Source organism: Natator depressus, chromosome 11 (genome assembly GCF_965152275.1).
Source record: "Natator depressus isolate rNatDep1 chromosome 11, rNatDep2.hap1, whole genome shotgun sequence".
In the NCBI taxonomy this organism is placed as follows: Eukaryota; Metazoa; Chordata; order Testudines; family Cheloniidae; genus Natator; species Natator depressus.
Genome location: NC_134244.1, coordinates 77601100 through 77617788, shown reverse-complemented (window position 1 = coordinate 77617788; position 16689 = coordinate 77601100). Strand labels below are relative to the sequence as shown.

The 16689-nt window shown below is 52.3% G+C and overlaps 1 protein-coding gene across 3 annotated transcripts in view; it reads right to left on the bottom strand.

Moving 5' to 3' along the window:
- The window catches only part of COL18A1 (collagen type XVIII alpha 1 chain), a 226338-nt gene that overhangs the window by 64832 nt on the left and 144817 nt on the right, over nt 1-16689 (bottom strand). For all 3 annotated transcript variants that reach the window (XM_074968203.1, XM_074968201.1, XM_074968202.1), the window contains one exon: nt 3423-3967. In XM_074968203.1, the coding sequence (XP_074824304.1) occupies nt 3423-3967 (545 nt within the window). The remainder of the gene's footprint in view (nt 1-3422; nt 3968-16689) is intronic.

Below are 16689 nucleotides of genomic sequence, written 5' to 3'. Positions count from 1 at the left end.
TGCCCAGTTCTGGTGCCCACAATTCAAGAAGGATGTTGATAAATTGGAGAGGCGTCAGACAAGAGCCATAAGAATGACTGAAGGATTAGAAAACCTGCCTCATAGTGATTGTGCTCACTGAGTCTATCTATGGAGCTTAACAACGAGAAAGCTGAGGGGTGACTATAAGTATCTCCGTGGGGAACAGATGTTTAATAACTGGCTCTCCAGTCTAGCAGAGAAAGCTCTAACACGATTCAATGGCTGGGAGCTTAAGCTAGACAAATTCAGACTGGGGAAAAAAGCATAATTTTGTAACAGTGAATAATTAGCCACTGGAACAATTTACCAAGGGGTATGCAGGATTCTCCATCACTGAACACTTTTAAGTCAACATCGGCTGCTTTTCTACCAGCTCTGCTCTAGGAATTACTTTGGGGCAGGTCTCTGGCCTGTGCTGTACAGGAGGTCAGACTGGATGAGCACAATGGTCCCTTCCGGCCTTGGCGTCTACGAAAGGCATGCACACCAGTAGCCACACCAGTGTGTGCATCCTGCCACTGCTGTGTACAGCTGCAGAGCATCCCTGCTGTAATCCATGTATGCAACAAGGCGGGTTATGTCTCCCACTGAGAAGCACTACACAAATTCTTCCAGCTTAGGGTACGTCTACACTACAAAATTAAGTCAACTTAAGTTAAGTACCGCCACTGCAGGAATTACTGTCGTTTTTCATGTCCACACTACCCTCCTTCTCCCCCTGGTGTGTGTCCTCACCAGGAGCACTTCCACCCACTGAAGTGAGGCACTGACAGCTGGCGCCCCTACCCCACCCCCCGCCCAAGCTGTCAGCCCCATGGCGGGGGAGGGGCCACTCCAGCTCTGAACCCCACGCGGGGTTGACAGCCAACAGGTGATGTAAGTAATGCAGTGTCTACATGGACACTGCATCACCATGACTGCACCACCCTAAGTGCTAGGCCACTCGCGGAGGTGGAGTTATTAGCTCAGTGTGCTGGGCGACGTACATCTGCGGGATCAACGCTGTAGCATAGACAGGTACAGAGTCAGGCCAAGGTAAGCTGCCTTGTGTCGACCGAACGCTGTAGTGTAGACCAGGCCTTAGCCTGGGACCTGTGTCCCAAACAGCCTACACTATGGAAATGTTCCCCCGACTGCATGGTGAGGCCACAAAAAGAGTTAAACAGGCATTTGCCCAGTGCGTCTCCCCACTCCCACTGGTGACCCAGAAGGAATTCTTTTTCCTAGTTACTGAATTAACGCCCAATTGTCCGACTGCCCCATTCCCGTCTAGTGGGATTTAGCCCTGGATTGTCAGCATCCCTATGGGAGTCAGGCACCTAAGTTACACAGACTGTCAGACCAGATGAGCAGAACGGCCCTTCTGACCCTAAATCTGTGACACACACCTTCTGCTGGGGGTGCACGGAGGAGCTGGGTATACCATGGGGATTTTTCCAGACCTCTTGGAGGCTCGTCCAGAACTCAAATCCCGGGTGGGTGTGGGGATGGGTATTAAGGTGGCTTTGAGACACCTTTGTCCGTGCTTGATCCTGGGTTGCTCCAAGGGCTGGAGAAGCCCTGGGGTGACTTAGATAGCCCTTGGGCCCTGTCTGCTTTAGGGCAGCCTCTGTGGGTTGCGTCAGGTATCCAGGCCAGGGTGCTACAGCCCACCAGAGCATGCCCCCTACACCAGAACTCAGGAGAGTGCCTGGAGGGCAGCCTTCCAGCTGCTTCTGCAGTGCTTGCACTGAGAGAATCCTTCTACAGCCAGCTACAGGGGCTTTAGGGCCCCTTGGCACCTCTCCAGCCCATACGCCTGGTGTACAGGGACCAGAATAGGGGTGAGCATCTCACCCAGTGAATCTCACTCCCTTAGGCTTCCTTTGAAAATCCGATCCCATAGCATTCCGCAGCTGGGACAGCACCATGAACCTGAACCGGGGCAGGTTTCCTGTGAATGGCATCCCTCGGCATCTCCCGCCAGCACTGCCAACCCTCACTGAGGCCAGTGGCTGGGAAATATCAGTCAGCAACTCCAGTGACAGTTGCTGAGGAGACGCACCATGTGTTTGTACGAACACCCCTCTGAATCCTGCGCCCTCCATCAGCATAAAGCTTTCTCCCCACAGCACTGCGGGCCAGCTCAGGGGAGGGACAGTTCCTGGTCATTTAGGAGAAATTCATGAACATCCGCTTTCTCTTGCATGCTGTTTTTCTGCTCTAGAACCTTTGTTTTCCGATTTGCACCAAACAAGCAAACACCTGCCACCTACCAGGAATGCTGAGTTCAAGGCTCTTACTAAAATGTGAAAGATTAACTTCCCCACTCCACGGGTCACCTGAGAACAAGCAGGCTGACCAATAATTATTAACCGTTCTGGTTCCCTAGGGAACTTTTAGTGACCTCCCTCCGCCAGTTAAGTCCCTTAGGTCTGAACTGGAGCAATTATAGTCACCAATTCAAATATTTTTTAAACTTAGAAACAAGGGAACTTTGTGATTCTATGATGTGTGAGACCAGTAAATTTAAAAACAAACAATCATAGTTTTTCTTAGCATATGTTGTTCCTGTACAATTGTGTTCTGGGTGAAAGGAGTTCAATCTAAGACAAAATTCTAACTGCAAGCACTACTGGTTGTTAGAAACAACGGGGCTCTGTTCTCATGGTAATATTCCACGTAGGTTTAAAAGAGTTCCATTTACAACATTGTATAACCCTGTTAAAATGCGATCAGTTTTAAAACCATGTCTCCACTAATCACCTGCTCTCCTTGCTTGTCTACGGATTTGCAACTATCTTGGCAAATAGTCAAATATCTGCTAACAAAGATAGACTTTGGTGCCATTAACATTTTCCAGCTAACACACAATATTTTATCAGCCAAGCCAACAGGCAGCGAAGGAGACAAGTATTTTTAGAAGAGTGCAGATTCAAACGGCTCTTCACAATTGAGCCTGCACTTATTCTGTCAGGGACTTGGAAAGGATAACAGAGCAGTGCTGGGTGCTGCAGAAAGAGCGCACCACCGCTGCATCCCACCCTCTAGCTTACAATCCATGCCGCATGCTTTTGCTCCCATTCTTGGCAAGGACACGCAAACTTTCCCAGTGTAAACGATTTCTGAGAAATGCACATCCATGCTCTCCCATGAGTGGTCACTAGGACATTGCCACAGCCTCCGTTCAATCTAAAGCCCTTTTGACCCCCAAATCTAGGCAAAGCCCCACCAATGAGGACCACATCTGGGCCAAGTTTCAGGCTTTTTGCTGTAGTCCTGTTAAAAAAAAAAAGGAATTAAGCAATCAAACAATCAAGTTACACCCCCCCACACACACACACACGTGCCCACTCTCTCCCTGTCCATTTTCTGCTCCTGATTTAATTGGAACCGGTGATTTTGGGCTGTGGAGGACTTACCTGGTATTTATCTGGATCAGCCCCTCCAGCCTGACCCACAAAGAGCCCAGACCCATCCTCCAGTTCCATCTCATCGGGAGAGCGCTCAAAGCGAACCCGGCGAAACTCCTCACAGTTCAGGTACAGAACCACCTCGTCATCCTCCACGCCGATGGCAAAGCGAGTCCACTCGTTCACCAGGGAAGGCACAGAGAAAGTTGCAGCTGCATACGAGCTCTCGGAGCCCGGCTCCGTGTAGTAGAAGATGATCTGTTGCTTCCTGTCCTGCACGGTGGAGAGCTTCACTCCGACGTAGATGACCGTCTGCGAGGCATCTGTGATGGCAAAGAGCACGCCAGCCTTGTCGGTGGTGGGCTGAACGTGGAAAAGGAGCGAGAAGTCTCTATAAAAGGGGCTAGGCAGGTGGTACCGGGCCACTTGACCGGTGTTGGCATCCGGCCCGAAGACATAGGCGAGAGTGTTGTCGGGGCCATTGACTTTGGTTATTTGCTCCGGTGGGGGATCTCCAATCAGCTGCAAAAGACTCACTTCTGTGCTGAAATGTTCTGTAAGAGAAGAAAACAGAGACGTCAAAAACAAGCACATCCTGGTTGAATGCAACAGCGGGACAGGTCCCCTCAGAGCCTCGGCTGGGAAGATATCAACGCCAAGTGCACCGGAAACACAGGCCTCTACTGCCCACAAATGCCACCCGCAAGAGATCACCTTGTATGCTGAGGCCAACAGGGCTCCGTGCAGACACACAGATTGAGCACGCGTGTGCCGCTGCCGGGGTAGGGCCCGTGGCAGCCCACGCGCTGCAGACGTTTAGGACGATTGGAGCAGAGCACGACCGCTCCAGTGCTAACCGGTCACATCAGGAATAATGCTAGTTCCTAGGCTCTCCTTCCTCGCTGCAGTCTGCACTGCTCCAAGGCACCAGGGCTGGGAGTTACGGAGATGCCCGGCACCGTATTAGCTGACTGGCCAGGACGCTGGGCGAGTATTTTAAAACTGCTGCTGTTCTTCTGAAGGTGTAACATAGCGACTGTGGCTGTAGGCTGAAAGGTTCACACTCCCATCTCTGCTCATTTGGTTCCGGCATAAACTGAATTAACTCTGGCGGGTCCTGTAGCTGCTTAGCCTGGACTTTTTAAACAATCTCTTTCTTGGGTAAGGTTTTACTCTGGTGCCCTGGTGTTAGTGGCTGGATAAATCTGATCTGAACTGGGGGCACTGGGTGTGTATGTTAGGCCATCTGACAATGAGGCGGTACCTGGGGCTAGCTAGACTGGCAGAATCACTGAGTTCTCTCCCAAAAATGAAGACAGTCAGCGAGGCAAACTATGTTTATATGGCCCCCTTTCTGATCCCATTCCTTTACATCCACCCCAGAGGAAACTCTCCTACATGCCTTCACTGGGGTGGGAAATACCACCTCTGGAACAGAAACAAGAAGCCAATCGCATCAGGAATAAGTGTGTTATCGAAGCAAACAAGGGGGATACATTTTGTGTTTCAGTGCCTAGGGTCCGAGACAAGCGAACCCTGCTGTAGCAGACCATTAACAGCAATTATACAGAGCCACAATTATTAGGAGCTTTGCAGGCAGACATGTGAGGTCCAAGGAGTGTGTTGCATTTTGAGAGCCCCGTTCAAACGCTGCACACAAAATTTGCTCTGCTGAATCAGGGCCTATATTAACTGGGTAAACTTTTTGTTTCCACAACAAAAGAAAGTACAGTATGTTACATAAAAACCGGAAGTGAGGGCTCACATCCCCTTTGGTACAGACAGGCAGCGCTGGTGTGGTTCAGCCAAGGTTTTTAATTAAAGGCTTTATCTGGGATCTCCTTCTTGTTCTGTCCCACATTACTGAAGGTGGCTGGTAGCTTCAGATAACGGGAGTTGGATGTAAGCTGTTATACGTTCGGGTCACCAGCTGTCCAGTGTCTCTCCTGACCTCAGAGGAGATGGAGTGGGTGAGAGAAGCAACTAACACACTAGACACTGAGTCCAGGAGAGAGAGGCTGCAATTCTCGTCCAAGCAGAGCCGGGAGGAAGCACCAGCAGCGAGCGAGGTAGCAGTCAGAGCATGACCGCCCGAGGGGCGCTGTGCTTGGATTCATACAGGAAGGCGCTCGTGCTTGTGACAGACAACAGAAGCTTATTCTCCAGCTACCCTTGCCAAACTTGGCCCAGCAAGTCCAGTAACACCTGTCTACCCCTGTCTTTCCCATTTCCTTCCTCTGTTTGTAGTTTAGTTTCCACACAGGACAATGAGGACGGTTTCCAATGGAAATGCCACAGCACAGCCAACGGAGAGATGGAAGCAGGCAGCATGTAGAGATGGAATTCATACGAATGACAAACGCGTCTCCTTTCTCTGTACAGTTCGAGGCTTGGAGCGTCAGCCGGCACATACATCAATATTACTAATTATTTTTCCTTATAGCAACCAATAGCTACAGTTCATACAAATTACACAAGAAAATAGAGCGGAGTCCAAGGAACACCTGCGGCCATCACTATCCCGGAAACGCTGCCCTTCTCCAGCAGCCCAGGGTTTTAATCAGCAGAGGGGATTATTGCCAAGGGGAGAAGGGAATGTGTGCGCGTGGGACCCGGGGAGTGATAGGTTTCTCCGTTCCCTGTCAGATTCCCCCAAGGAGAGCAAACACACGCTACTTCCTTCGAGGGTTTATGGGAAAACTCCCTCTGTCTCTCAAGAGCACATCATGTTTGACAGGCATAAAACAAGTTACCTCATCAATCCAGACACACGAACTTGGCTCTGGAGTGGCTTCAGACAGTAGCCAAGGGCCCTCGCAGGGCAAAGCAAAGCACAGCTATGCACTCAGCAGCCCTTCCGGGGTTCATTGGGAGGGATATCAAGGGCTTAAGTTCAGCCGGAGAAAGTTCGCACATGGGGGTGAAAAGCCCAGACAGGCTCGGTCAATAGAAAATAACCATACTGCCAGTGCTGGGACCGATCTGCGATGGGCACGTGTACAGCTCAACTGGTTTCACGTAACGCAACCCCACGGCGGCCCAGGGTACGCTCAGCAGCTCCCACACAGGGCATGTCTAGGAGGCGTGACGGCAGCATGCGCAGACATACCTGAGCTGGGCTCGCTCTAGCTAGACCGACGCTCGCGCGAGTAACAACTGGCGCCTGCGGCAGCAGGGGCAGGCTCTCAAATGCACACCCAGGTCCTGGGCAGGGTTGCGCTGGGGAGGCTACTGTTAGCAGGGCTCCCTTTGGTCGGGTCTAGCAAGGTCACGGGTAGCTCAGGTATGTGCCCCTGCGCTGCGATCACACCTGTTGACTGCTGCATGGACACACCCGGCCGGGTCTGGTTTTAATGGGAGCGTCGGTCTTCTCATTCCCTGCTCTCCTTGTCTCACACAGAATCATAGAATTCACAGAATCACAGAATACCAGGGTTGGAAGGGACCTGAGGAGGTCATCTAGTCCAACCCCCTGCTCGAAGCAGGACCAATCCCCAATTTTTGCCCCAGATCCCAAATGGCCCCCTCAATGTTTGAACTCCCAACCCTGGGTTTAGCAGGCCAGTGCTCAAACCACTGAGCTATCCCTCCCCCACCAAAGACCTTAAGGACCACTGGTTTGCTGCCTGTGAAGACTCCAGCTCCCCACAGCCCCGACTGGCACTTGGGTCATCACAGGGAACCTGGAGACGGATCCATTAACTCTCTGCTGCTCACGCACTACTTTTCCCTGAGGAGGTGCCCGCCTGCGTGTGTGTTTAAATGCCAGGATGCCTGCTCAGCCCGTATCTTGTCTGACGGGCACTAGACGTGGCACATGCCCGTCAGAGAGGATGGTACGTACGAGTGCGACGTGTAGAGACAGACGGAACGTACCTCTTCTGCTCTGCCCTGGCGGTGGATACAGCGACAGTTAGAGATGCACCATGCCAAGCAAGCCCCAGCCCAGCCGCCTCAGCCATTAGCACTGACCTGCACCCCACCGCGGCCCTGCAGGCCTTGCCACACTCTGCTAGTTGCAGTTTACAGACCGCAGAGTTACCTGGGTGCTAGAGGGAGCTGGCCAGAGCTAAATCAGGTTCAGACCCACGTTACACCCAGAATCAGGGTCGTCATTTCTATGCAGCACGTGACAGAGGTGGGGGAGTCTCTATCGAGTGGAAGCAGCAGTAAAGAAACGGCGAGGGCTCTCAGAAAAGGGCATTTGTCACAGAGTCTCTGGGCGATGCTCTGGAACTGCTCCCCATGAAGCCAGGCAGGACTCTGGGGAAGTCTCCTTTCTGGGAGCAGACTGCCTTCAGGACACACAGCTCGCACAACTTCCAGCTTCCTGGGTCTGACCTTGGAGCATTCAGCATCCTCTGCCCCTCCGTGCGCTTCCCACAGCGAGTCCGCCCAGGCGGGGTCCTGGGGAAGCCAGAGGGTCCTGCCCCCCAACTCCGCAGTCAGACGTGACTATCAGCCAGCCAGTAAAACAGAAGGTTTATTAGACGACAGGAACATGGTCTAAAGCAGAGCTTGTAGGTACAGAGAACAGGATCCATCAGCTGGGTCCATTTTGGGGGGCAGTGAGCCAGACAACCACGTCTGCACTTCACTCCATGTCCCCAGCAGCCCCAAACTGAAACTCTCTCCAGCCCCCCTCCTCTGGGCTTTGTCTCTTTCCCAGGCTAGGAGGTCACCGGATTCCTTTGTTCTCCAACCCTTTAGCTCTCACCTTGCAAGGGGGAAGGGCCAGGCCATCAGGTGCCAGGAACCAGGGTGTTGGCCATTCTCTGTGTCCAGACCCCTGCACACACCTGCCCTCTAGGGCTCTGCAACAATCATACACCCTTATCCCAGCACCTAGATACTTAAGAACTGCCTAGGGGAAACTGAGGCACCCCCACAATATTCAGAGGAAACATTACCCGCTTCGTCACAGCGTTCTCCTGGGATAACTCTCCCAGCCAATAAAACCAATTAAGCCTGAACTAGTGCACAAAAGTATCTGTCTGAGCCTGGCCCCTCGTCTCTGGACTAAGGGCTTGCCATCAAATCCCCCGGGGCAGTGCTGTGGTAGTGTATTTGGGGGGGCTGGGGGCACTCCAGTATGAAAAGGGCTCAGGGTGTTTCCCCGCCGCATCTGAAAGCCCCGAGTCCTGCTATGGTGCCAACATTCAGACTCGCCAAGTTACAACTCAAATGCAGTTAAAAGGAAAACACAACATGCTACAGGTTAACTGCTTAACAAGGCCTCGAATAACGGAGGATGGGACAGACATTGCTCTAGCTCCGCTCGGCCCTTTCCCTCCCCTCCCGCAGCTATGCCAGCTTGCATTAGGCCGCTCCTGCCCCCTGGGCACCGAAGAACGTGGCTCTTGACAGCATACTTTGTGCCTGGTGCTCTCTTCATATGAAGCGTGAGTACAGCGCTGCTGATGTCCTCAGCGTGCGAACGTCCCGCTTACAAATCACAGAGACAGACCAGCATTAGTCCAGGTCCTCAGTCGTGATTCCATTCCCAAGGCCCCGCTCCCAGGTGCCCCAGCCCCTAACGGAGAACACTGCAGATTCTTAACGCTCATGTGAAGCAGCATCTGTTGCTTTCTGGCAGCAGCTGCGCTCTGGGGGCCAGCTGACACTAACACCTGGTTCAGTGGAGTTTCAGTTATTTGTTCTTGGATGGAAAATCGAATTCCTCCTGCAAGCGCAGTGGGATTCCCTGTGGCAAGCCTCTCCAGCTCTGCTGAGGGGTCAGGCTGGAAACTTCTTCCTGCGAATGTGAACTTTGCAACACTTCCTTCCCCTTCCGTTCTCACAGCTCGGCCACCGGGAGCCTACACAGCTCTGACAACTCTTTGCCAGTCAGCCGAAAAGGTTACAGTCCTGGGGAATCTCACTGCACCGCAGAGAGCACCAGGAACAGACCGGCGTGCTTGGGAGAGTGGAGAGCGGCATCCCAGGGCAACAGAACTCCCACAGGCCTGGCCTCCACAGGACGCACCGGCTTAACTAAAATCGTTTTTCAAGTCAAGTCAATGAAACCATTGCACACCCGGCCAGGATAACAACAGCCTGAGCCCAGTTCAGAGGGCCACCACGTAACACACAGGCTTCCCCGTCTTGACTACGGTCCCCCAGTACACGGGGCAGCATGCCCAATGCCACAGGGGGAAGTGCAGGCTCACTCTTCTCAGGACATGCAGGTGGATTCTCCGGCTCTCACAGCCTTTCAATCCCAAAGGAGGGATTTTAAAGAGCTGTTCGAGCCCACTCCCAGGTACTGGGCTTGGCACAGACTCACGCTGTGGAATTCTAGGCCCCATGCCACAGAAGGGGTCAGTCTTGACCATTATGGTCCCTGCTGGCTTCTGCATCTTGGAACCATTGGTGGAGCACAGGACTGGCTGGCAATGGAGTGGCTAGGTCAGATGCTTTGTGAAGGACCTTTCAAGTAGGCACAAGCTCCTCAGCACAGGGGAGGAGAGGAAGTCAGTGGAAAGCCTCAGGTGCAGACAGAGCGATGGGCAAGCAGTGGCAGTATTCTGAATGGACTCGCAGGGGATGAGGTTTCGGTAGTCAAGCCATGAGATACGGAGATTTGGTGGTGTGGACCGAGACGAAAAGCTGGCTAGATTGTCGGGCATGTAGGAAAGATATAAGGAGGGCCAAATCGCACCTGGAGCTGCAGCTAGCAAGAGATGTCAAGAGTAACAAGAAGGGTTTCTTCAGGTATGTTGGCAACAAGAAGAAAGCCAAGGAAAGTGTGGGCCCCTTACTGAATGAGGGAGGCAACCTAGTGACAGAGGATGTGGAAAAAGCTAATGTACTCAATGCTTTTTTTGCCTCTGTTTTCACTAACAAGGTCAGCTCCCAGACTGCTGCGCTGGGCATCACAGAATGGGGAAGAGATGGCCAGCCCTCTGTGGAGATAGAGGTGGTTAGGGACTATTTAGAAAAGCTGGACGTGCACAAGTCCATGGGGCCGGACGAGTTACATCCGAGAGTGCTGAAGGAATTGGCGGCTGTGATTGCAGAGCCCTTGGCCATTATCTTTGAAAACTCGTGGCGAACGGGGGAAGTCCCGGATGACTGGAAAAAGGCTAATGTAGTGCCAATCTTTAAAAAAGGGAAGAAGGAGGATCCTGGGAACTACAGGCCAGTCAGCCTCACCTCAGTCCCTGGAAAAATCATGGAGCAGGTCCTCAAAGAATCAATCCTGAAGCACTTACATGAGAGGAAAGTGATCAGGAACAGTCAGCATGGATTCACCAAGGGAAGGTCATGCCTGACTAATCTAATCGCCTTTTATGATGAGATTACTGGTTCTGTGGATGAAGGGAAAGCAGTGGATGTATTGTTTCTTGACTTTAGCAAAGCTTTTGACACTGTCTCCCACAGTATTCTTGTCAGCAAGTTAAGGAAGTATGGGCTAGATGAATGCACTATAAGGTGGGTAGAAAGCTGGCTAGATTGTCGGGCTCAACGGGTAGTGATAAATGGCTCCATGTCTAGTTGGCAACCGGTGTCAAGTGGAGTGCCCCAGGGGTCGGTCCTGGGGCCGGTTTTGTTCAATATCTTCATAAATGATCTGGAGGATGGTGTGGATTGCACTCTCAGCAAATTTGCAGATGATACTAAACTGGGAGGAGTGGTAGATACGCTGGAGGGGAGGGATAGGATACAGAAGGACCTAGACAAATTGGAGGATTGGGCCAAAAGAAATCTGATGAGGTTCAATAAGGATAAGTGCAGGGTCCTGCACTTAGGATGGAAGAATCCAATGCACCGCTACAGACTAGGGACCGAATGGCTAGGCAGCAGTTCTGCGGAAAAGGACCTAGGGGTGACAGTGGACGAGAAGCTGGATATGAGTCAACAGTGTGCCCTTGTTGCCAAGAAGGCCAATGGCATTTTGGGATGTATAAGTAGGGGCATAGCCAGCAGATCGAGGGATGTGATCGTTCCCCTCTATTCGACACTGGTGAGGCCTCATCTGGAGTACTGTGTCCAGTTTTGGGCCCCACACTACAAGAAGGATGTGGATAAATTGGAGAGAGTCCAGCGAAGGGCAACAAAAATGATTAGGGGTCTAGAGCACATGACTTATGAGGAGAGGCTGAGGGAGCTGGGATTGTTTAGTCTGCAGAAGAGAAGAATGAGGGGGGATTTGATAGCTGCTTTCAACTACCTGAAAGGGGGTTCCAAAGAGGATGGCTCTAGACTGTTCTCAATGGTAGCAGATGACAGAACGAGGAGTAATGGTCTCAAGTTGCAATGGGGGAGGTTTAGATTGGATATTAGGAAAAACTTTTTCACTAAGAGGGTGGTGAAACACTGGAATGCGTTACCTAGGGAGGTGGTAGAATCTCCTTCCTTAGAGGTTTTTAAGGTCAGGCTTGACAAAGCCCTGGCTGGGATGATTTAACTGGGAATTGGTCCTGCTTCGAGCAGGGGGTTGGACTAGATGACCTTCTGGGGTCCCTTCCAACCCTGATATTCTATGATTCTATGATTCTATGAAAGTCTGAATCTGCTCCCTGATACATAGGCAGACATTTCCAGTGATGGGGTCAACAGCAAGATGTAGGTGTTTGCAATATTTTGCAAAAGCAAAATATTTGTAAGTCAAATTTTGCACCTACAAGAGAACGCCAAGTCAGGCTTAGGGGCTTGAACGCCACGTCAGGCTTAGCCATGGAGGTGGGGCAGCAAAGGAAGCAGCATGAATTGACAGAGCACCACACTGATCCATCGAAGGCAGACAACTCAGTACAAAGTCTTTGTTAGAAATGCAGGAGGTTGTGGGAGGAAGCAAAGATGTGGAAGGAAGGGACAGGACAGAAGACTGCTGAGAGAGTACAAGATCCCCAGAGATTTGAAGGAATATCCACATGTACAAACCTAACACTTTGCAGGCAATGGGGAAAACAGGTGGCATCTGGTTAGAGCCATGCGCATTTTCTTTAAGCCCTGTGGGTATGCCACACCACAGGTCCATGGTGATAGGAGTGCTGGAGGGGCCTTGGCCTATTTAACTAGTGGGCGTGTCTGCCCCCTGGGGGAGCAACAGCAAGTCCCGTCTATAGGGACCGCCGGTGAGAACGGAAATAAAAGTCCTCCTCCCGCCCCACCAGCACTGCATGGGAAAGTCTCCTGGATTGACACTCCATGTCTGGAGTCTGAAAGCTTCCAGATGAGCTAATTACAAGATGACAAGCCCTTTTATTCTTCTCAAGGCATGTTGGGGTTTTCTAGCCAGAAGGGTCTCTCCTACCAGCCCTGGCTGAACATCTGGCTCTGTGCAAGTCAACCGGCAGTAAATTCCTGTTGTTTTGGCAACACTGTGCATCCTCTCCCCAGCGCCCACACACTGGGCGTGAGATTTTTCCTAGAGTATGTCAACTGTTAGGGCTGGTGCCAACTTGGAGCCAGTGAGCTACACTGCACTGCCATTTAACTCCCAGTTTACCGAGAGCAACAACTCAAACTCAGGACCCCCCATTACCCTGCAATTAGAGCTGCTCCTTGTTTTGTTCTGAACACACATCATCTTCCTTTGATCACTCCAGCGCCTGCCAAATTAACAAAAACCTCTTCAGCCAGATTAAACAAAAATCTGGACCCAGAAGTGGCAGAGGTGCAAATGTACACAGGTTACAGTTACAGCAGAGCAAGATACAGTCAGAAATGTGCCCTGACTCACTGGCCAGGAGCTGTAAAGACCCCATGGCACAACGACTGAGCACTGGCTGATCCCCCACTTCAGATGGGATTCTGAACGCATTTCATGAGCTGGGCACACGGCACAAAGTGTGCAGGCTTCAGTCCTTAGTAAGCACGATACATTCAACCTTTAGGAAGATTTTTGAGAATATTCAATGAAAAATAACTTGGTTGCTCCACTGAAGTCAGGGAACGGGAACATTGGGGTCCCGGTAGCCCGGGCTCGCTCAGACGGCAGGTGGACCACATCTGTCAGACAGCTCAGTATCCCTCACAGCCATATAATGTGCACTGCAGGATCCACGAGAGCGAAGAGTTAATGTGCTGAGCACTCATCCTTCCAGGAGGACGGCCTTAGGGGGTGTGTGGATTCAGGTGTTTTTCTTTGGCCCATTCCGAGCTACGACAATAGCGTGGCCCAGTTTTGAAACTGTGACTGTTTTTGTGGCAGGGGAGAGGCGGGAACCTAGGGTGAAACTGTGATCCTTAAGCGAAGCCCATTGGGCACCTATACAGCTGTCCCACAGCCGGGACCGGCCCCCTACACAGAGCTTGGCCCCACATCCCTGCTATTCCCCTGGCTGACCCTCACTGCCCCTCCAAGTTCCTAAGGCGAGAGCAACCGTAGTGCTGGCTCTGTGACACAAGGTGTCTCCAGCTGTGAGTCCCTTCCTGCAGGACACAGTCCCCACAACAGCAGTGTAAGTCTAGCCTGGCCTGAACGGCTGAGCTGGGCTGTTATGTGGCAGGTGAGACTGGGGTTACAAGGGACCTCTGATGAACAGCTGCGCTAAAGAATGCTGTGATCATCACTCCCCGAAGCCGTATATGTAGAGACTCTAGGCTCTCCAGGGCAGGGACTGTCTTGTCTTTTCATTGTATGTACAGCACCTAGCACGGGGGCATCTTGATCCTTGACTGGGGCCACTTGACGCTACCACAATACAAAACCAAATAACTTTTAACCAGAGTTCTCGGAGATGGCTCTGCATATTCCCACTCAGGGGTACGGTGCCCCCTTACCGTAAAAGCCTCTTCTAGCAATGTCAGCTATAATGCTCCTGCGCCCCCACCCACCAGCATCATGATGCACAGAGGGCGAGGCAACAATGGGGCAGAGCAGTGCAGGAGGCTGGGGAAGGCAGTGGGGGCTCCACCGCAGTTCCTTCCCCCACAAAGCCAGAGATACCGGACAACAAGGACTCTGACAGAGAGGGGAAGGCAGGTGGGAAATGTGACTATGCAGAGCCATCTCCTATAACTCCAGTTACAGGTAGCGTTCACTACTTCTTCAAGGGGCTCGGCATGTTCTCACTGATGGGACAGATGGATAAGCAGCGCTGAAAACTAACCCAGAGGCAGGCCCACAGTCCTGGCTGAATAGACTGAAGCACCATCTTGCTGAATATAGTGGCCACCCTGCAAGCCAAGTCCAGAGCATAGTACTTGGTGCAAGTCCACCCAAGTCCAGTTTCAGCTTTCAGCAACTGGCACCAGCCTAAGGCGGGCAAAGGAAGCAGCCACGGATCTAGCAGAATGCGGTCAAATCACAGCAGGTACAGACACTTTTGCTAGTGTGTAACATTCAGCAATATATTGTTTAATCCACTGAGCAATAGTCTGGGAAGAACCCATATACCCCATGTGGTTCTTGGCACGATACAAACAATCTAGGTGATTTATGAAAACCTCCTACTTCTGTCCAGGTACTGGGCGAGAGCTCTTCTATCATCCAAAATATGTAGAACCAATTCCCCCTTTTTAAAGTGCGGCATAGGGGGAAAATCCAGCTAATTAACTGTCTGATTGATGCGGAAATCAGACACCATCTCAGTTAAAACTCTGATCGGGACTGACAACTACCCTGTCCTTATGAAAAGCAGCACAAGGTGGGTCAGTCATATGGGCATTCAGTTCACTCATTCTCCTGGCTGATGTGATGGCAATAATGAAAGCTGTCTTGATAGATAAATGGTAGAAAGAAAACACAGTCAAAGATTCAAAGGGTGAATTCACCAGCATGGCCAACAACAAACTGAGATCCCAAGGAGAAACAGGCTCTCTCACAGGGGGACACACATTTGATAACCCCTTCATAACTGAACAATGACCAAACAGCAATCTACCATCAACTAGAGCAGGGCTGGGCAAACTTTGTGGCCCGAGGGCCACATCTGGGTGGGGAAATTGCATGCAGGGCCATGAACGTAGGGTTGGGGTGCAGGAGGGAGTGCAGGAAGTGGGGGGGGGGTGCGGTGTGCAGGAAGGGGCTCAGGGCAAGGGGTTGGGGCAGAGTAGGGTGTAGGGTATACGAGGGGGCTCAGGGCGAGGGGTTGGGGTGCTGGAGGGAGAGCACAGTGCGGGAGGAGGCTCAGGGAAGGGGGTTGGGGTGCTGGAGGAGGCTCAGGGAAGGGGGTTTGGTGCAGGGAGGGGGCTCAGGGCAGGGAGTTGGGGTGCAGGGAGGCATGCAGAGTGAGGGAGGGAGCTCAAGGCAGGAGGTTGGGGTGCAGAGAGGATGCAGGGTGCGGCAGGAGGTTGGGGTGCAGGCAGGGGGCTCAGGGCAGGGAGTCAGTGGAGAGGGGTGCAGGAGGGGTTGGGACTCCTACCCGGAGCCGCTTACCTGGAGTGGCTCCAGGGTGGTAGCGGCATGCACCGGGGCCAGGGCAGGCTTCCTCCCTGCCTGCCCTAGCCCCGCGCCACACCGGGAAGCGGCTGGCACCACATCCTTGTGGCCCCGGGGGGGAGGGGGACAGAGGGCTCCGCACGCTGACCTTGCCCATGGGTACCTCCCCCGAAGCTCCCATTGGCTGCGATTCCCCGTTCCCATTCCACAGGCCATGGCAGTGCACGGAGCCCTCTGTCCCCCCTTCTCCCCCGGGGCCACAGGGACATGGTGCTGGCCGCTTCCGGGAGCGGTGCGGGGACCGTGGGGCCACAGAGGGGTGGCAGTCCCGCGGGCCGGATCCAAAGCCCTGAGGGGCCGGCTCCGGGCCGTAGTTTGCCCACCCCTGAACGAGTGTGAGATATGTGAAGACGGCTGCCAAATGAACCTTTAACAATGAGCTGGATAACCCCTGATGCTTCAAGTACATTGGTACTCCAGAACACAAGGAACGGGAGCAGAGACAGGAGAAATAGGTTATTCCTTTATGCAAGTCTGATGTCTGAACTACTTTAGATAGTAACAGTTCCTAGTCAACTGTTTTCATGAGTTAATTAGCATGTCTCGCACAGACGAAGAACATGACTGCTCAAGAGCAGGCAGAGACAGAATCCGATTGCCCACACCCGCAGGTAAGCTCATGGGCTCAGATGAACGATCCTGCTGGGACAGGAAAGGACTCATTAAAACTCCACCAGAAATTGAAGGAGATCAGTAAATCACTGCTGACATGGCCAATCCAGGGCAATGAGTATCATCCGTTTGCTGTCCTGTCGTATCTCCCTTATCACCTCTGAATCAATAGGAAGGGGGGAAAATGTGTACATCAAGCCCTTCCCTCAGTGCAAGGAAGGGGTCTGGAGCAGGGGAGGTGACACTTTCTGTTGACCCTTGGTCTGAACAGGT